At 43.1% G+C, this 19,553-nt stretch overlaps 1 protein-coding gene across 1 annotated transcript in view; it reads right to left on the minus strand.

The window, feature by feature from the left end:
- The window catches only part of ST8SIA6 (ST8 alpha-N-acetyl-neuraminide alpha-2,8-sialyltransferase 6), a 142,597-nt gene that overhangs the window by 20,496 nt on the left and 102,548 nt on the right, over window positions 1-19,553 (minus strand). The window contains exon 4 of the mRNA XM_060003786.1: window positions 14,060-14,146. Within this exon, the coding sequence (XP_059859769.1) occupies window positions 14,060-14,146 (87 nt within the window). The remainder of the gene's footprint in view (window positions 1-14,059; window positions 14,147-19,553) is intronic.

The raw sequence follows: 19,553 nt of genomic DNA on the forward strand, positions 1-19,553 counted from the left end.
GGCACTACAGCCTAGTCAAGGGGACACAGAAAATTAACCAGCCCGGTAATTCAGCCCCAAGTTCTGGTGGAGGAGAGAGAGGAGATGGCTTTGCGACATGCTTAGGATGTGAAACCGTGAAAGTTTGGTGATGAACGGCAAATGGGCACTGAAGGGAAGATGTCAAGGCTGATGGGGGCCCCTGGGAGGGGGCGATGCCTTTCCCGACACAGGGAGCAGCTTAAACAAAAGCAAGATGGGGGGATGGCCTTTGCATCATGCGGTATTGTAGTAACCTGTCGTTGTTTTCACTCATCCCAGGTCTCATAAGGAGAGAATGAGATCACATGGCAGGCAGCAGTGGAATGAGAAGTTAGATTGTGAAGAAGGAGGGTTGCGAAGCCTTTGAAAACAGAAGAGAGACTCAGTCGTCTGGCTGGTCCAGAGGCCGTTCTGAATGAGCACAAAGCTATGACCAAATGAACTTGCCCAAGTCTCTCCCAGGGCCCCATCGCGGGACTGGCTCCTGACTTTCAAACATTGTTCCATTAACGTTAACAGCCAATTACGTAAGTGTGGAAAACACAAGTTCCAAAAATACAGAATCAGCTGTTAAGGTGAATGTTAAGATTTTGGAATATATTTTACTTTGCAGACCAAAAAAGAAAAAACAAGAAAAACTCCAGGTCGGAGTCATTATTACTCAGTGTGTGAAGAAAATGCAAATAAGCCATTCGTTTCTACTTCTATTTAGTTAGATATTTGGGAGGGGAAAAAAAAGGAGTAAGAAACTTTTTTTTCCTTTTTGCAGACACCGTCTGGCAATGTATTTAAGATCCCGGAGTAACACTCTGAACCCTACGAAGACAGAGTTTTAGCGTTTACAAGGCTGAATCGATCTCACGCGTAATTGCACCAGCGTGCTGGTCTGTGAAGCATTTCCTCAGGAAACTGTTGCCCGTATATTTTGTGTTGACACTACTTTCTTTTATAAAAGGTCCCATTATTTCATGACCTTTAAACTGACCAAGTCCTAATCGTGTGCTTCAGTGACAAGCGATGCGTGTGTCTGGCAAAGGGCTCCTTCTGTGCTAGGGATGGGAGTCGCCGTCCTGCACACATGGAGGGACAGGTAGGAGGCCGGTTCTGACCATCATCATTTCTGAGCCTGACTCATGTGGACAAATGGGCCACAAGGGCTCCCAGCAGCCACCACAGTGGCTCACCTCTCAGGCACTCTTCCAGGTCAGCCCCTATGGCTCACTGAGGAATTCACCATCTTCTGCTTTTTTTGGCTACAGCCCCAAGCTCAGCTTCTGTGTCTGCCTGGCCTCCGGGACCTGGGCACTTATTTTCTTGCTTTTGGCCTCTGGTTTCCCTCCACATCCTGACTTTTCATCTCTGCCCTCAGGCTTTGCCCAATAGATAAGGCATCCTACCCTGAACTTGCCAGGGTAGGATTAGGGTTAGCGTTACGGTTAGGGTTTTGTCCCCATTGAGGGGCTAAGTAATCTGGGGAAAGAACGGGATGCAGAACTCTGTGCACTGCCTAGAATTAGGCTGGTTAATTTTCAGGCAACCCAAAGTCATTCCTTGTTGGACCTCTGAAGCGTGTTGCCAAACACGATTTGACCGGCCGTCTTGAAAGGGAGGGACAAGCCACAGACAGTTCCTATAAAGGTAAGTCCTTTTCTACTGCAGACGGTGCACAGGAAGACTGCAACCTACTATTTTTAGTAAAATATTCATTGTCAGCTAGGAAAATGATATTAAACTGACAATAATAATAATAGTGATCAAGTATTGAGACTTTAACATATAACGGACTCTGTACTGAACATTCTATGTATTGAAAATTCATAAAAACTCATGAAAGAAGGTATTACTCATCTTTATCAAACTGATAAAGAGACGGGCCGGGAGAAGTGACTTAACCTAATAAGAACGATAATGAGGCTACAAATAACCGACTGCCCAGGTGCCTCTTGTCCAAGGTAAAATGGTCCCTAGTGGGAACTCAGCATTCACAGGGAGATCAAATATAACATAAAATCAATGACTATGGAAAACAAACAAAAGGTCAATCAAATAAGACACATGAAGCCAATGGGAAGCTCAGTCCCAGAAACCTGAGTATACTTTCCAACTCCTGGTTCCTATACTGAGCCCTGACTCATTTTAGAACCATCTAGAAAGATTCGTGGTTCTTCCTGATGAAAGTGTTTTCCCATCAATATTTTGCACTCTATAGAATACGTGGATCACAGGTAACCAGGGCTGTAAATTAATCCCACACACAAAATTCCAATCCATACTTGTGATCAGTGTTCTGAAGGAGAATCTCATCACAGGACAGCAGCAACGACTTCATCAGGGTGTTCAGGGAAGGCCTTCCTGAACAAGAGATGGTGGATGTGGGATCTGAAAGGTTGGTGCACATGAACAGGGGCATGGGGGGCAGAAGGGACAGAGCTGTCAAGCCTCCGGGGCTGAAGCAAGTATCGGACATTTGATGAGACAGAAGACGAACGCAATGGAGCAAAAAGAGCCAGGCGGGGTGTGTGGTGCAAGGTGAGGCCGGAAAAGTAGGTAGTGGCCAGGAAATATAGGGCCTTAAGGGAGTTTAAGTCTCAGTTTTGAATGCATCCCCCCCCCCCAGCCCCGCAAAACAACAACACTCAGTGGATTCCAAACAGGTTGGGGCAGGGGTAGGCTTGGCAGAAGTGAGTTGTGACCCCCCGTCATCACCCAATTTCCATTAAAAAAAATCCATCCAAAGAAGACGTGGTACATATATACAATGGAATACTACTCGGCCATAAAAAAGAACGAAATCATGCCATTTGCAGCCACATGGATGGACCAAGAAGAGACTATCATACTAAGTGAAGTAAGTCAGACAGAGAAAGACAAATACCATATGATATCACTCACATGTGGAATCTAATTTTTAAAAAATGATACAAATGAACTTATTTATAAAACAGACCCACAGATTTCAAAAACAAACATACGGTTACCAAAGGGGAAAGGTGGTGGGGAGGGATAAATTAGGAGCTTGGGACTAACATACACACACCACCATATATAAGATATATAACCAACAAGGACCTACTGTAGAGCACAGGGAACTCTACTCAATATTCTGTAATAACCTATGTGGGTAAAGAATCTGAAAAAGAAAGAATATATGTATAACTGAGTCATTTTGCTGTACATCCAAACCTAACACAACATTGTAAATCAACCACACTCCAATAAAACTTTGTGAAAAAGCCATCCAGCTATTGTATGGAGAACGGAGGAGAAGGGTACCAGCATGATGGACGATGACCCTTGTGAAGGTCACTGCAGTAATCGAAAGGAGAAATAGCGAAGAAGCAGAGTCCCCCCGACCATAGTCAGCCATGGAGTGTCTCCCATGCACCAGCAAAGATTCCCATATTCTAGAGAGACATTTCTAAAATACAAACAGGACTCGAGGATGGACTGATATGGGGATGAGGGGGAAGGAACCAAAAGAACAAATGGAGCAACACAGAAACCCAGGGTGAGAATCTTTCAAGGAGCGAGGAATGGTTTCTCATTTCCAGATCCTGGTAAGAGGTGAGAGCTCAAACAAAACGGGAAGGGAAAATGCCTTTTGGATTTAGCATGTGGGGTCACTGCTGACATAGGTGAAATGTTGTCGTTAAGGATGTGGGTGGAAGACAGAGTGAGTACAGACAACTCTTTCCAGGGTTCGGTTATGCAGTGGAGAAGGGGCTTTGGGTAAGAAGTGAAATGAAAACTCAAATCAAGATGGCAGGTCAAAATACCGTGATTTTAGAATCAACTGGCTCACAATGAATATACGTTTCACACTAAAAACATAGATTGGTTTTGCTGTTGTTGTTTTTTTTTTTCCTTTTTTTATTTCTTGGCTGCATGCGGCATGTGGGATCTTAGTTCCCCGACCAGGGATCCAACCCACGCCCCCTGCACTGGAAGCGTGGAGTCAACCACTGGACCGCCAGGGAAGTCCAAAAAACAGACTGCTTTTAAAGAATACAATGATCTAAGAATTCCAGGGCTTCGCAGGGATTCAAAAGGCACGAAAACATTCTGTTTCAGCCCCAACAGATCAGAAGAACTAAGGGCTTCAAACAGACACTACCTCTTTTAGCAATATGCCTATACCTAAATTAAAACAGAACCACCCGTGAGATTGAACTAGCCTCCCAGACCACTGGGAGAAATTCCAGCAACCCAGCGTGGATCTGTTATTAGTTTGTGGGATTATCCGGTTGGCATCACACTGAAAGATAGGATGGGAGAATTGACAGTCCTCCCTGATTCAGGTTAATTCATGGTACTAATCACACAGAGTGTTACTTTCCAATTCTTGGCTCTCTCACAAAAGTAGGACGGCAGAATGGCCTAGACATTTGGAATTAGAAAGTCAGACATTGGTGACTGTCCTTAACGAATCCAGTTAGATACAGAATGGGAGGCATGGCATTCAAAAAATCCACCCATTCATCATTCACATCGTCACATGAATTAGTACGTCCCATGGCAGGGGTGGTCTGGTACAGAGAAAGTGGAGTTTTGAGGAAGGATGAGGGAGAAAACATTTGGGAACGTGGAAACCTGACATCCCATTGTGTCTCCGGACCCTGAGGCATCGCAATGAGAAGCAAGAGAGAAATGAGGAAGGAACTGGGATAATTTACAGAAGATCAAAAAGGCGGGCTGGAAGGAAGCCCAGGCACCCGACCCAGAGCTGGGTGTTCAATACGTTTTGAAATATACAATAAATGGACAGTTTCACACACGTCACAATTTTAGCTTTACCTCAACCCACTCAAGGTTCTGCTTCATAACCCGGCAGCCATAGGAAGATCCAAGAGGGTGTGTGATTCCCTGTTCAATGTGGGATTCACACAGGTTTCAGGTTAAGGAAGAGAACGAATAAAGACCAAATTCCATCCGCATCTCAGATGACTGAGTTTTCCCCTTATATGTGTACACTGATATTTTGACGTTTATGAAAGATCAGCTCATCTATTTGAGTAGAATATAAGTAAAACAAGGTAACTAGAATATGAAAGACTATGACTGTCAAAGCAAAGGACAGGAACTCCACTGAAATGTTAACTCAGAAGTGAAGGAGATAATGTTGAAACACTGGAAAAAGACCTCTACGTACACAGGGACACTGCACCAGTGTTTAAACAATGTAATGTACCAATGAAGATACCCCAAGCAACGTAACAGGGAGCAGAGGGCTTGAAAGGCAGGGCGGTCTAGAAGAAGACTTCTCCGACCTAGGAGCATAAAGCAATATGGTTAATACCGAGTACAACTTGGGAGATACGTTTTTGAAATAAAATTCAGAAGATCAGTGAATCCCATGTGGTTTGATGCATTTTTATGGCGACGTTTATATTCTGTAGACTAAGACAGGAACTAGTCCCTAAATGTACAGAGACAGTTTCTATTATTAAATACAGCAGGTGCAATGACATGGTGTGGTTTTGTTGCTTTTCTATATGCACAGGCAGGCTGTATGGCATGACAAATAGAAAATGATATGACAGAATATTAACACTGAAAAATGGTCTCGAGGCAGAGGAAACGAGGGAAAGAAGCTTTTTCAATCTGACAGCTGACCCAAAACACCTATCACAAAGTGCAAACATCTTGTTAAATTTTTAAAAAATATGTATTGCTTTGAGCTGTCATCAGAGTCACCCTGCATGAATCGTAAGCAGCAGACAATTTAAAGGGTACGAGGAGGTTCAGAAAAATGAACATGGTTTTGTATAATCAAAAGAAGCCCCTGATAGAGATGACTTTTGCTTTTCTCCAAGAAATCTATGCTACAAGACAAAATGTCTGGGACTTAATAATGTTAAGTGTTGACTGAATGAAAAAAAAAAAAAGGGGAGTAAGCTCACCACATGCTATCCGAAATCAAACCATAGCTATTGCTTCTGGAGACATATTTTAGAAAATAGTTGAAAACTTTGTTGGTCAAACTAAGTTTGGTTGCTCAGTTTTACGATTTCTTGAAAAATATTGATTAAGTTATCCATCTATTTATTTGCAGAATTTATAGCCTTTCACACAGCTAAATCATCAAACATGTAAGTGTCACATAGTAAAAAAATTAACGTATGTGATATGTAGTCTGTGAGTTTCTTTTGTTTAACACTGTATTTTGTCCAAGGAGCTCAAATAAAAATGAAAGCAACACATTGGCTGTTATTTTAGAAATATCAAAGAATCTACTAAGAGAGCAATGGAATCTTATATCCAACACAAAGAAAGACAAAGTTACTTTCAAGAAATTTTAATCGAACGAAACCTGAGGGGATAATTTGAGATTTATTAAAATTGCTACCATGTAATAGTTATCTGTAACAAAGTAATCAGGTACAAAATACCTGTTTTACAAGTAATTTGAAACGCATCTCATTTGCATGAGCCTTAAAATAAACATGTGCCTTTATACAATAGCACCATTTTCTGCCGCTATGTTTTCAGTAAATACCGATAATGTTCAGTCATTTTTGTATTCAAACTCACGTCCGTGAAACACAGGGATGTCTCAAGAAATCAAATGGTATTAGAGGTTCCAAAAGAAACCCCAAACAAAATAATTGTGCGACTATTTCTGGAAAAAAAAAAGTGAAAGTAAAATAAAAATTAAGCTCTGTTGCTTGTATACCTGTTAGCTTTCTATAATCGATTACACAAATGAACACAGTTCTTTTAAGTTAGAAAACAATTCATGAAAGCTAATGCAGTAATAACCATGCAAGTTACCGAGGGAATCCAAGACTGATTATTGAAGCTCAAAGATCTTCTGCCGATGCAGGGGACACGGGTTCGTGCCCCGGTCCGGGAAGATCCCACATGCCGCGGAGCGGCTGGGCCCGTGAGCCATGGCCCCTGAGCCTGCGCGTCTGGAGCCTGTGCTCCGCAACGGGAGAGGCCACAGCAGTGAGAGGCCCGCGTACCGCAAAAAAAAAAAGATCTTCTGCTGGGATAAAACCTGCTTACCAAAAGTTTCCAGAGCTTCACAAAAGAGTTTTCAAGGGTGAAGTAGAGGAAGACAAGGAAGAGGAGTCAGGAGCTTTTCATAACACGTTTAATTTAAATTTAAGTATTTCGATGTTATTGTAACAGGGAAAAGCACATCTGATTCCATACTGGATCTGTTTCTTTTACTTCAACCTTTGTATTCCATTGCTCTATTGCTTTTGCTAGAGCATCACTAAAGGGATGTAAAAGTATGGCCCATCTCTAGGAACCCTGCCTCGCATGCCTGTGGCTTAAGCTAAAATACCTTTGTTTCATTCACAGGAAACATCCTGACCAGGCCCACCTGTGAGTGGCTGCAGGAAAAAAGGGATTAACGCATCCCCTCCCGAGTCTGGAAGGAACCAGAAAATATCTGCAGCAATAACAGGAACTATCATCCAAACCCGGGCAAGAAGGTTCTTTGGGACACCAGTCCAGCATCCTCTCAGCCTGCTGGCTTTCCAAATAAAGGCGATCGTTCTCGCTGCAACAACTCATCTCTCACTTTACTGGCCTGTTGCATGGCGAGAAGTACAAGCTTGGACTAGGTAACATTATTCTCAAACATCCAAGTGTCCTGCTCAAGCAAATGATTACCTATCCGTCTCTAAACGTGACAGGGAGACAGTGTGGAAACCAATACAGACCTTCCTCCACTTACCATGAGATTACACCAGTAAACCCAACAGAAGCATAAAATACCCTAAGTCGAAAATGCACTTAATACACCTGAACTACCGAACATCACAGCTTAGCCTCCCTACCTCACACGTGCTCAGAACACTTAGATCAGCCTACAGCTGGGCAAAATCATCTACCACAAAGCCTCATTTATAATAAAGTGTTGAATATCTCCTGTAATGTATTGAATACTGTACTGAAGATGAAGAGCAGAATGGTTGTCAGCGCGTGGGTTATTCACACTCGTGACCACCAGGCTGCCTGGGAGCTGCCCAGCATCACGAAATAATATCAGGTATGTATTGCTATCCTGGTGCATGGCTGTTAGCATACTGATGCCATCCAGGCCTGTTCGGTTCCTCCTGTCCTTCCAATGACCTTACCTAGGACTGCACTGGGGGTAAATCTCTTCTTTGTTGTCAAGGGCTCTGTAGTTCATAGATGTTGTTTAATCATCATTAGGTCCAGGTGGTTTCTGTGCTGTGTTAGTCTCCAAACAGTGATAAAGACCTTCGTCCGCGGACATATTCCTGGCACCCGTGAGGCTAGCTCCCCATCGTAAATCTTGACTTAGGAATGCACTTGCTGTCTGCAAACACATACCCCCATGCCCTAGGTTAACTATAAAATTGTCCCAACTGCCCCCCGGAGATGCAGAGTACAGCTGCATATGCTCTGGATCAACGTCTGCCTGATCCTACCCTGTATGTAAGTTACCATATAAGAAACGGATCCACCGATTATACGGCGCTGCCTGCCTCCTTCTTCAATCTCAAGATACCTTCTCAGTTTGGTGGACACTTTCTGTTCCCTCTGTCCTCAGACACTACAGAAAAGATCAAAATTCAAAATGTGAAGTACAGTCTCGAATGAATGCTTATTGTTTCTTCACCATTATAAAATTAAAACATTGTTAAGCCCAACGATCGTAAATGGGGGACCATCTATAATTTCTTAAACTGAAATCCAGGTTAGATTTTTCCACAAATTAGTATACGTGTACCAACTCCTGCTTGGGGAAAATAATGGTAATAGGAAAATTAATTAATGATTTTGAAAGCAGAAGGCAGACAGCTTGACATTCTTAACTTTGTACAGTTATACGTAAATGAAATTATACGCCAAGGGAGAAAAAAGGCGGTAGGACATTTTCAGCTCTTACTCAAATCCCTCTTGAGGATCTCACGGAAATAACAATTCATAACTGAAGTCTAGAATTAATTTAATTAATTAATTTAGAATTACAAGTACGGATAAATCTGAGCTATAGCCACACCTAAACTTAACGATAATCATGCTTAGCATGGAAGGTGAAACAAACGATCAAACCCCAAAGCAAACATTCAGGTCTGGAAGAGTTCTTAGAAATATTTTAGTCCACTCTGGGGCTCCCAGGCTCCTTGAGAGTCTGATGAAAGTTAGGGATCTTTTCCCCAGAAACATGTGCAAAGTGTCACATACAATTTCAAGGGCTTCATGGAACCACCAATATAGATCTCCGATGTTTCCAGGTAAAGGTTGAGGGAAGTTAGGGACTCAGACCCCAGGTGCAAGTTCTCAGGCTCACAATTAAATTACTGAATGACATTAAGAATCTATGAAAAGAGGACAAACATTGTTAAATGGAAAAAAAATTAAGACTGCTGAGAAGATAGGCTTCTCCAGGGCCATATTTCTTACGTAACGTAGCTTTCAAACTTTCTTTTCTGGGAGAGCCCGTTTTCTCTCAACACTTTCCGTGTTAATCCCAGACCAAGGAAACATCTTCTGCATCTGGTTGTCCCAAAGTCATCTCAAACACAGCCTGCCCCAAATAGGCTTATCTTCTCAAAAGCAATTACCCCTTGAAATCTTTCTACTTGTCACTAGCACCACTATTACCCCAATCGACCAGACCCACATTTTCTCATGGGTCTTTGACTCTATTTTTCTTTCTCCTTCAATTAGAAAACTAGGAATCAATAAGCCACCAAGTCCTGCCCCTTTTTCACTCATGTTTACTACAGCTGTTTATTGGGTACCATCTATGTGATGGTCACAGGAGATACAAAGATTAAAAACAATAAAACATGTCCTCAAGGAGCTCACAGCCAAGTGTCCTTGCCTTGTTATTTCTATAGCTACCAGTGATGTTTTAGATCTTCGTCATATTGCAGAGTCATCTTTCTCCCACCAGCCCCTGACTGCTCTGGCTTCCTTCAGTCTATTCACTCCCTCCTAAGGCTCTGCTGACTGAATGCATTCCCTAAAATAATAAATTCATCACGTAATTCCCTTGCTGGCGATATCCCTCCTGGGTTCCTGGTATCTACAGAAAGCCTGTGGAAGGATTTTACTCTGATAATCAGAGTCTTGTGCACCATCAGGCCGACCCCATCTACCTATAAGTCTCCCCTACATCCCAAGCACCCTCTAGTACAAGTTCACTGCAACGGTGAAGCTGGTCTTGAAACTCACTCATGTTTATTCCTGGTCCCATCGCTCCTGGTCTCTCCCTCTCTTTCCGCTTGTCCTCAGAGCTACAGCTCAAGCCCTGCCTCTTTCCACAAAACGTTTCAAGAAATTACATCCCACAGTGACCGAGCATTGATATACTACGGTATTTGTATACATCACTCATTTTTACATTAAATCATGGATATTCACACTTTTATTTCTTGTCTCTCCAAACTGTTTCAATTCCTTTGAAATCAGTAAGAAAACCCTCCATTCCCTTGTTGGTTTCCATGCATCCGTTTATTTAATACATATTTACGGAGGTTCTGCTTTGTGCCTGAGGTTTGTGTTTGAGGTTCTACTTTAAGCCTGTGTAACAGGCTCAAGTCTCCTGTGCTCTGACAGAGTAATCCCGAAACAAATATTTATTGATAAATAAAAGGCATGCCCTATGCTAGCAAGTAGCTTATTTATCTAAGGAAAGCTTTTAAAAGCTGATTTTGAGATCCTGTGGCCACGAAGTCCCATAATCTTCAAATAGCCCCTAGGTGTCAACTTTTGGGAGTTTCAACAATCAGGCTACAGCTGGATTTAGAATATATTCACTTGCTCACATTTTTTCAGAATTTAATGTAACTTTTGTTATTCCTGCTAAAAGAATACTACCACCTTTCACTTTTCTTCAATTTGGTATAAACTGCTATAAATAAATACAATAAAATAGAATACTATTTAGTTACTTGACATCTATAAGAATAGGGGACATTTCTATAATGCCAGCTTTATAAATAAGCCAGAAACTCCCCAGATTTGGCCAGCTATATCAGTAAAAACTGAGGAGAGTGAATGGCTTACTATGATTTAATTGGACAGATTTCTGATGAGGGTTTATATAATTTAGTTCACAAATACGTCCATAAAAAGAATGTACCAATATAATACATATTCAAGTAAATAAATAAATGTCACCATGACTGTTCTCTTGAAAGACAGCAAACAGTAAGTGTTACGGTCCCAGATTGGCCCTGAAGGGATAGATGATTACCATGGGGATGCACTTTTTATACTGAGATGGTTCTAAGGGAAAAGTGGCCAGTCTGCATACCAGCCATCTCTACAGCATCTATCCATTATCATTTGCACCAGTGACTTTCATATGGCTTTGGATTCAGAGAGACTCCTGATTTTTAGTGCGTGCACGTGCACACACACACACACACACACACACACACACACACACGAGGGAAAGAAGGAAAAAAACCTTTAAAAAGAATTCTCTTTTTAACTGAGCTAGACGTTGTGCGTAAAAACTTGCAGAGATCATTCGAGGCTCAGAAGGAGGTTACCTTCTTCCAGAGAGGATTATTTCTTTTAATTTAGATATGTAGAAAGAACGTTGATTATGAGGGATTGGCTCACATGATGACGGAGGCTGACAAGTCCCACGATAGACAGTCTGCAAGCTGGAGGCTCAGGAAGCCAGTGGCGTGGTTCTAGCCCAAATCCGAAGCCTGGGAACCAAGGGAGCCAATGGTGTAAGTCCCAGTAGGAGTCCAAAGGCTGATGGCCAAGGAGAAGAGGAATGTCCCAGCTCAAGCAGAGGAAGCACGTTTGCCCTTCGTCTACCTTTTTGTTCTATTCGGGACCCTCAATGGATTAAATGATGCCCCAGGATTATTTTGTTTTTATCAGGCATCTAGGCTGAGGGCAGACCTAAATCCAAGGGAGGACGGAAATGACTTCGATTGGGCTTCAGTCTTTTAGAGAACGGGTCTCTTCTAGGTATGCTGGAAGCCCTGCTCTGTGTCTCTACCTCTCCTCCATGCTTCTGCTTTGGCATCCAGCAAGTTCCTTGTGAGGGAATGCAGCTCCAAAGGCGTCTCTTCTCCTTCAGCTTCTCTCTTCTTCTGGACCTTAGTCCAGGAAATTCCCCCTGCCTTGGCAGCTCTCCACTGCCCTCAAAAGAAGTGTTTCATATACTTCGTTTTGTTTGTATTATTCTCAGGAGGTTTGCCCTGAATCAGCTTTACCGCCAGAAGTGGAAGCTCCTTTATCCCGACTTTAATTGTTGGTGTCACTACTCATCTAGTCCTTCCAGCTAATTATCTGGGATTAATCCTCTATAGTTCAATACCTCCACAGCTCTCTCTTTCTTTTTTGCCTACTCTGCACTTGTAGAAAGGTCTCTGAAAACCAGACTCTTCTGCTACTCTTTGACCCTGTGATCGCTTAGGTTACAATTGCCCTTGCAACTTTCTATCAGGTCTTCCTGTCACGAGAATCTCTCAAATCTAGTCTTCGGTAGGATTGTGTCTAAGTCCATCTGAGCTGCTATCACAGAATGCTATAAACCAGGTGGCTTATAGACAACAATTTATTTTCACAGTTCTGGAGGCTGGGAGTCTAAGACCAAGGTGCTGGCAGATTCGGTGTCTGGTGAGAACCCACCTCTGGGTTCTCAGACAGCTGTCTCCTTGCTGTGTCCTCACATGATGGAAGAGGCGCGACAGCAGTACGTGGTCTCTTTTATAAGGTCGTGAATCCCATTCATGAGGGCTCCACCCTCATAACCCAATCACCTCCTACCTCCCAAAGGCCCCACCTTCGAATACCATCCTGTTGGCGATTAGATTTTTAACTTATGACTTTGGAGGGGACAAGTTCAGTCTATAGTGGACGACCTAGCATAAAATGTCCTGGAGATGAAATAGTTACACAGGAATCCCACACTCTTAACTGCCAGTTAGGAAAGACAGTGGAATCCTACAGGAGGTCATGACAACCATGTGTCTACCCAGTGGAGGAAAGACGTTCATTTTCAGCTTTAACCCGATCAGGAAGTTTCTCTCTCAATGGGAGCTGCCCACAACCCATCTCCAGTGGCACCAGGATCAAAGACAGCTGGTCCAATGACTCCAGCATGTACTGACTGAAGGACCCTGCATGCAGAAGAACTGGCTTCCTACAGCGAACAGAACCGAGCAGCGTTAAGAGAATCTCAGGCGAAGGCCAAGTCTCTTTAATAAGGTTTTTAGAAGTGTTGATGCTTAACGTAAATTTTGAAAACAGGAACCAGTAAAGATAAAAACATATTACCGAACTGTAATAACCTGGCACAAGACAAAACCTGTGTTGATGCAAAGCAAAGAATCAGAATGTGGCAAAGAAAAGCAGAGCAAGGTAGCCCAGGCAGGCACAGAGATACCTGGCCTGGCTGCACCCTATGCACAGATAATGGGAGGAAGCAGTGCCAGAGAACGACCCAGGCATCCCCCGCAGGGCACTGTTTTGGCACAATTTATGTCCGTCTGGGTGGGCTCCCAGGTATTCAAGCACAAGACAGCTCTGTAACCATCCACTGATAACCTGGTCTTGTCAGGTTGACGGCGCCCCCCTGGGTTATGACCTGCAGCATCTCATGCTCCTGAATGGTGCTGAGATTAAAAAGCTAATGAGAAAAACGGGAAGGGAATATGCAGAAAGAAACATAGTTTTTGTTCTAGAGCGTTGGGACCACAGGTGATTTTTTTTTTCTTTCTATGTTTTCCAAAATTCCTTTACGCTGCTACATGTTAGTTACAAATACACGTCAAATACAAATGGTACGAAGAAGCAGCAGCATCCTCTAAAGTATGATAAAAAGTACAACAAAAACCTTCCTTTTGAAGTTGGGATCTCTGTAATTAATTTCAGCAACATAATCGCAAATTTCTAGCTAAGAGCTGGGGACACAGGGCCTTGTGTCTCGTGAGAGGATCTCAGAACGAAAAGTCCCTCATGGTCACTTGGCCCCTTCTACGCTTCTTTGTAACAGCGCATTGCCTATTTTAGCGACAAAGCGAATGCACAAAACATTTTCGAATCTCATATTATTTATGAAGAAACTTTTTACCTAAACTTCTCATGCTCTTCTGCTTGTCGCTTCCATGGACAGCTCTGGATACTAGTGACGACCTGAAGATAGTCATCCTCTGAATACCTACAAGCCAAATTCAATGAAATTAGAAAAGAAAGATCTCACTTATTGCTAAATGAATATGTAAGTCTTCTGAAGGACACTTATGATCTACTCATGTTAGCCTCTAAATCTTTTCTGAAATAAGGTGATGTAGAAGGAAGTAAACATCACAGCCATTTCAAAACTTCTAGGAGCATGTGATTCACAAAGAATCATTATGTTGATTTAGGAACATGTAATTTTCACATTCATAAGTCCAGTTGAGTATTACGAACCAACCACGACAGCACACTAATTCACATGCGTATCTTATGGCTAGTTAACCAATAAATATATTTTTATAGACACTTACCATAAATATATAGTTTACCATCTTTTTCAGGCTCTAAGTTGATAGATTTACCTTGGGATATATGGATAACATTTCCACAAAATAATCATCTTAAATTTTAATTCTGAACAGTACATTAAAAAACCAGATTGGGCCAGGTTAAGAGAGATGTATACTGGCATAAAAATCTACAGGCATAGTGGTACAGTTTGGCCGGATCCCAGTCCCTGGTAGATCTCCCTCTACCTGAAATTTCATCATTAAGTAACAACTCCCTTAAATCACAAAACAGCCTCTAGTCTTTAACGGTTATCAATTAAAATGCATATATCCTTTTGAGTGAAAAAATCCTTAAATTTCCTTTCAGTTAATAGCATAGTCATTAGTTGCCAGCTACTTGAGATCAAGGCTTTGCAATAAAAAGATAGAGTATATGTTGATGAGTGTCTGGGGAAGGCAGTAAAGAATCTTGTCAGAAAAGGACCTTCTCCACCCCCATGCAGTATAATGCAGATGCTCCAAAGTCTGTCTCTAAAAGGCGGTATTTCTTATACGTGGGGAAGGTAGTCAACCAATCAACTCCTTTGCCCTTGAAATTTACCTACCTTTTGGGTATCTCGCCTGTCAATGTTGCCACCAAGATTAATCGAAAATATTTTCTCTTGGTTCCCGTTGGACCAGCTAAGAAAAGCTGAAAATCTTGAAAGACTTTGCAAAATACTAAAGGAGAACAAAGCAAAGAGCTACCACAGGAGAGATTAAAAATAGTTTGACTTGCATACAGGTTTCCAACCTCAACCATTTAACCTTACTCTCATGGGCCCCAAGTCTTGTCACCAAGGGACTCGAGAGATCTATACTCTAGCCCCAAAGCTTTGACTAGACGTGGCACTTCCCAGCTGGAGTGAGGATCACCTGCCTCCACATGCTGAGAGTTAATCTAAAGACCTTCTGCAAAACAGCATTAAGCTAAAAAAAAGAACACAAAAGAAGACATGCACATTCAGCAGCCTACTCAAGGCTCTCTCAATTTCTGGCTCTTCAAGAGAGAGATGTGACATTGTGACTATCCTCTCCTGCCTGGAGAAGTCTTATCTACCACCAAGGCGTGGTTTTTAGTCATTTGATCACCCTGGAAACAGGACAACCATCAGAGCAATGTGTGTACCAGGGTCCATCATGCAAAGTAACAAAAGAATTGTCATCTCACATTTTTCACAGAACTAGAACCAATCATCCTAAAATTTATATGGAATCATAAAAGATCCAGAATTACCAAAGCAACCCTGAGGAAAAAGAACAAAGCAAGAGGCATAACCCTCCCAGACTTCAGACAATACTACAAAGCTACAGTAATCAAAACAGCATGGTATTGGCACAAAAACAGACATATGGCTCAATGGAACAGAATAGAGAGCAGAGAAATAAACCCACACACCTACAGTCAATTAATCTTCGACAAAGGAGGCAAGAATATACAATGGGAAAAAGACACTCTCTTCAGCAAGGGGTGTTGGGAAAGTTGGACAGCCTCATGTAAATCAATGAAGTTAGAACACACCCATTCGCCATACACAAAAGTAAACTTAAAATGGCTTAAAGACTTAAACATAGTACGTGACACTGTAAAACCCCTAGAAGAGAACATAGGGAAAACATTTTCTGACATAAATCATACCAAGGTTTTCTTAGGTCTGTCTCCCAAGGCAAGGGAAATAAAAGCAAAAATAAACAAACGGGACCTAATCAAACTTACAAGCTTTTGCACAGCAAAGGGAACCATAAACAAAATGAATCTAAGACAACCTATGGAATGGTAAAAAATACTTGCAAATGATGCAACTGACAAGGGCTTAATTTCCAAAATATACAAACAGCTCATACAACTCAACAACAAAAACCCAAATAACCCAATCGAAAAAATGGGCAGAACTAAATAGACATTTCTCCCAAGAAGACATAGAGATGGCCAATAGGTGCATGAAAAGATACTCAACATCACTAATTATTAGAGAAATGCAAATCAAGACTACAATGAGGTATCCCCTCATACCAGTCAGAATGGCCATGATTAAAAAGTCTACAAATAACAAATGCTGGACAGGGTGTGGAGAAAAAGGAACCCTCTTACACTGTTAGTGGGGATGTAAGTTGGTGCAGCCACTATGGAAAACAGTATGGAGGTTCCTCAAAAAACTAAAAATAGAGTTACCATATGATCCAGCAATCCCACTCCTGGGCATATATCCAGAAAAGACAAAAATGCTAATCTGAAAACATACATGCACCCCAATGTTCATTGCAGCACTATTCACAATAGCCAAGACATGGAAGCAACCTAAGTGTCCATCAACAGATGAATGGATAAAAAAGATGTGAGATACACACACACACACACACACACACACACACACACACACACACACACACTGGAATATTACTCAGCCACGAAAGAGAATGAGATAATGCCATTTGCAGCAACATGGATGGACCTAGAGATTATCAGACTAAGTGAAGTAAGTCAGATAAAGATGAACATCATATGATATCACTTATATGTGAAATCTAAAAGAATGATACAAATCAACTTACAAGACAGAAACAGACTCACAGACATAGAAAACAAATTTATGGTTACCAACGGGTGGGGGGGAGAGATAAATTAGGAGTTTGTGATTAACAGATACGCACTACTTTATATAAAATAGATAAAACACAGGGAACTGTATTCAACATCTTGTAATATCTATAATGTAAAAGAATCTGAAAAAGTATATGTACGTTGTATATGTATATATGTATATACCTGAATCACTTTGCTGTAAACCTGAAACTAACACAACATTGTAAATCAACTACATTTCAATTAAAAAATTTTAAAAGTTATAAAAGAGTTGTTGTCTCACAAAGCTCAACTAAAGAGAAACGGAAAGGGAAGGGCCAAATACAAATACCTAATTAAACCAATGAGAACTGCAACTGTATCTTAAGTCATCAAAATAAAACATATCATGAAAAGTACAGTAAATGAGAAATTATTATCCTATCATAAAAACCAAATGTGTCAGAGTCTAAAGTTTTGTTTAAATTTCATTTATTAAATTAAAAAGAAATTAAATTTCTCATGATGTATAATAAAATAAGATTAGTGAATTTGAAGACACAGCAATAGAAACTTAAAAATGAAACATAAAGGGGAAAAAAGGTTGAATGAAAAAGCTGTAGAGAATCATTCAGCTGTGAGCCAACCTCAAGTGGCCTAAATGAGAAATTATGGTCCTAGAAAGAGAGAAGAAACCAAAAACATTTTGAAAACATTACGGTGGGAAATTTTCCAAATTCAAGGAAAACTGTAAACCGACAGATCCAAGAGGCTCAACAAACCCAAAGCACAGGAAACATGAAGAAAACTACACCAAGGCACATAATAAAAAAAAATCCTTTAAACCAGTGATAAAGAGAAAATCTTAAAAGAGGAAAAAGACACATTATGTACACAGAGATAAAGAAAAGAATTACAGCACACTTGTCAGAAACAATGCAAGTCAGAGGCAGTGGAACGATGTCATTAAAATACAGTACAGGATTTGGCAGGACTGTCGATCTAGGATTCGAGAGTGAGCAAACCTTTTAAAAAATGAAGGTAAAATAAGGACTTTTTCAGGTATAAAAAGGCTAAAGGAATTCATACCAGCAAATCTGCAGTACCAGGAATGCTATCCAGAATATGTAAAGAATTCAAAGTTCAATAAGGCAAACAGCCCAGTTAAAAGCTGGGCCAGAAGGGAAGATGGCGGAAGAGTAAGACGCGGAGATCACCTTCCTCTCCACAGATACACCAGAAATACATCTACACGTGGAACAACTCCTGCAGAACACCTACTGAAGGCTGGCAGAAGACCTCAGACCTCCCAAAAGGCAAGAAACTCCCCACGTACCTGGGTAGGGCAAAAGGAAAAAAGGAAAAACAGAGACAAAAGAATAGGGACGGCACCTGCACCAGTGGGAGGGAGCTGTGAAGGAGGAAAAGTTTCCACACACTAGGAAGCCCCTTCGCGGGCGGAGACTGCGGGAGGCGGAGGGGGGAGCTTCGAAGCCGCGGAGGAGTGCACAGCAACGGGTGCGGAGGGCAAAGCGGGGAGATTCCCGCACAGAGGATCGGTGCCGACCGGCACTCACCAGCCCGAGAGGCTTGTCTGCTCACCCGCCGGGACGGGCGGGGCTGCGAGCTGAGGCTCTGAGGCTAGGGTTTCGGTTTCGGACGGAGCGCAGGGAGAGGACTGGGGTTGGCGGCTTGAACATAGCCTGAAGGGGTTAGTGCACCACAGCTAGCCGGGAGGGAGTCCGGGGAAAAGCCGGCACCTGCCGAAGAGGCAAGAGACTTTTTCTTCCCTCTTTGTTTCCTGGTGCGTGAGGAGAGGGGTTTAAGAACGCTGCTTAAAGGAACTCCAGAGACGGGCGCGAGCCGCGGCTAAAAGCGCGAACCCCAGAGACGGGCGCGAGCCGCGGCTGAAAGCGCGGACCCCAGAGACGGGCGCGAGCCGCGGCTGAGGGCGCGGACCCCAGAGACGGGCGCGAGCCGCGGCTGAGGGCGCGGACCCCAGAGACGGGCGCGAGCCGCGGCTGAAAGCGCGGACCCCAGAGACGGGCGCGAGCCGCGGCTGAAAGCGCGGACCCCAGAGACGGGCGCGAGCCGCGGCTGAGGGCGCGGACCCCAGAGACGGGCGCGAGCCGCGGCTGAGGGCGCGGACCCCAGAGACGGGCGCGAGCCGCGGCTGAGGGCGCGGACCCCAGAGACGGGCGCGAGCCGCGGCTGAGGGCGCTGACTCCAGAGACGGGCGCAAGCCGCGGCTGGAGGCGCGGACCCCAAGGCGGGCGGAAGACGTTGGGGCTGCTGCTGCCGCCACCAAGGGGCCTGTGCGCGAGCGCAGGTCGCTCTCCACTCCCCTCTTCCGCGGAGCCTGTGCAGCCCGCCACTGCCGGGTTCCCGGGATCCGGAGACGACTTCCCCGGGAGAGCGCACGGCGGGCCTCGGGCTGGTGCAGAGTCACGCCGGACTTTGCCGCCGCAGGCCCGCCCCGCATTCCGTGCCCCTCC

This window comes from Delphinus delphis, chromosome 2 (genome assembly GCF_949987515.2).
Source record: "Delphinus delphis chromosome 2, mDelDel1.2, whole genome shotgun sequence".
Classification (NCBI taxonomy): Eukaryota; Metazoa; Chordata; class Mammalia; order Artiodactyla; family Delphinidae; genus Delphinus; species Delphinus delphis.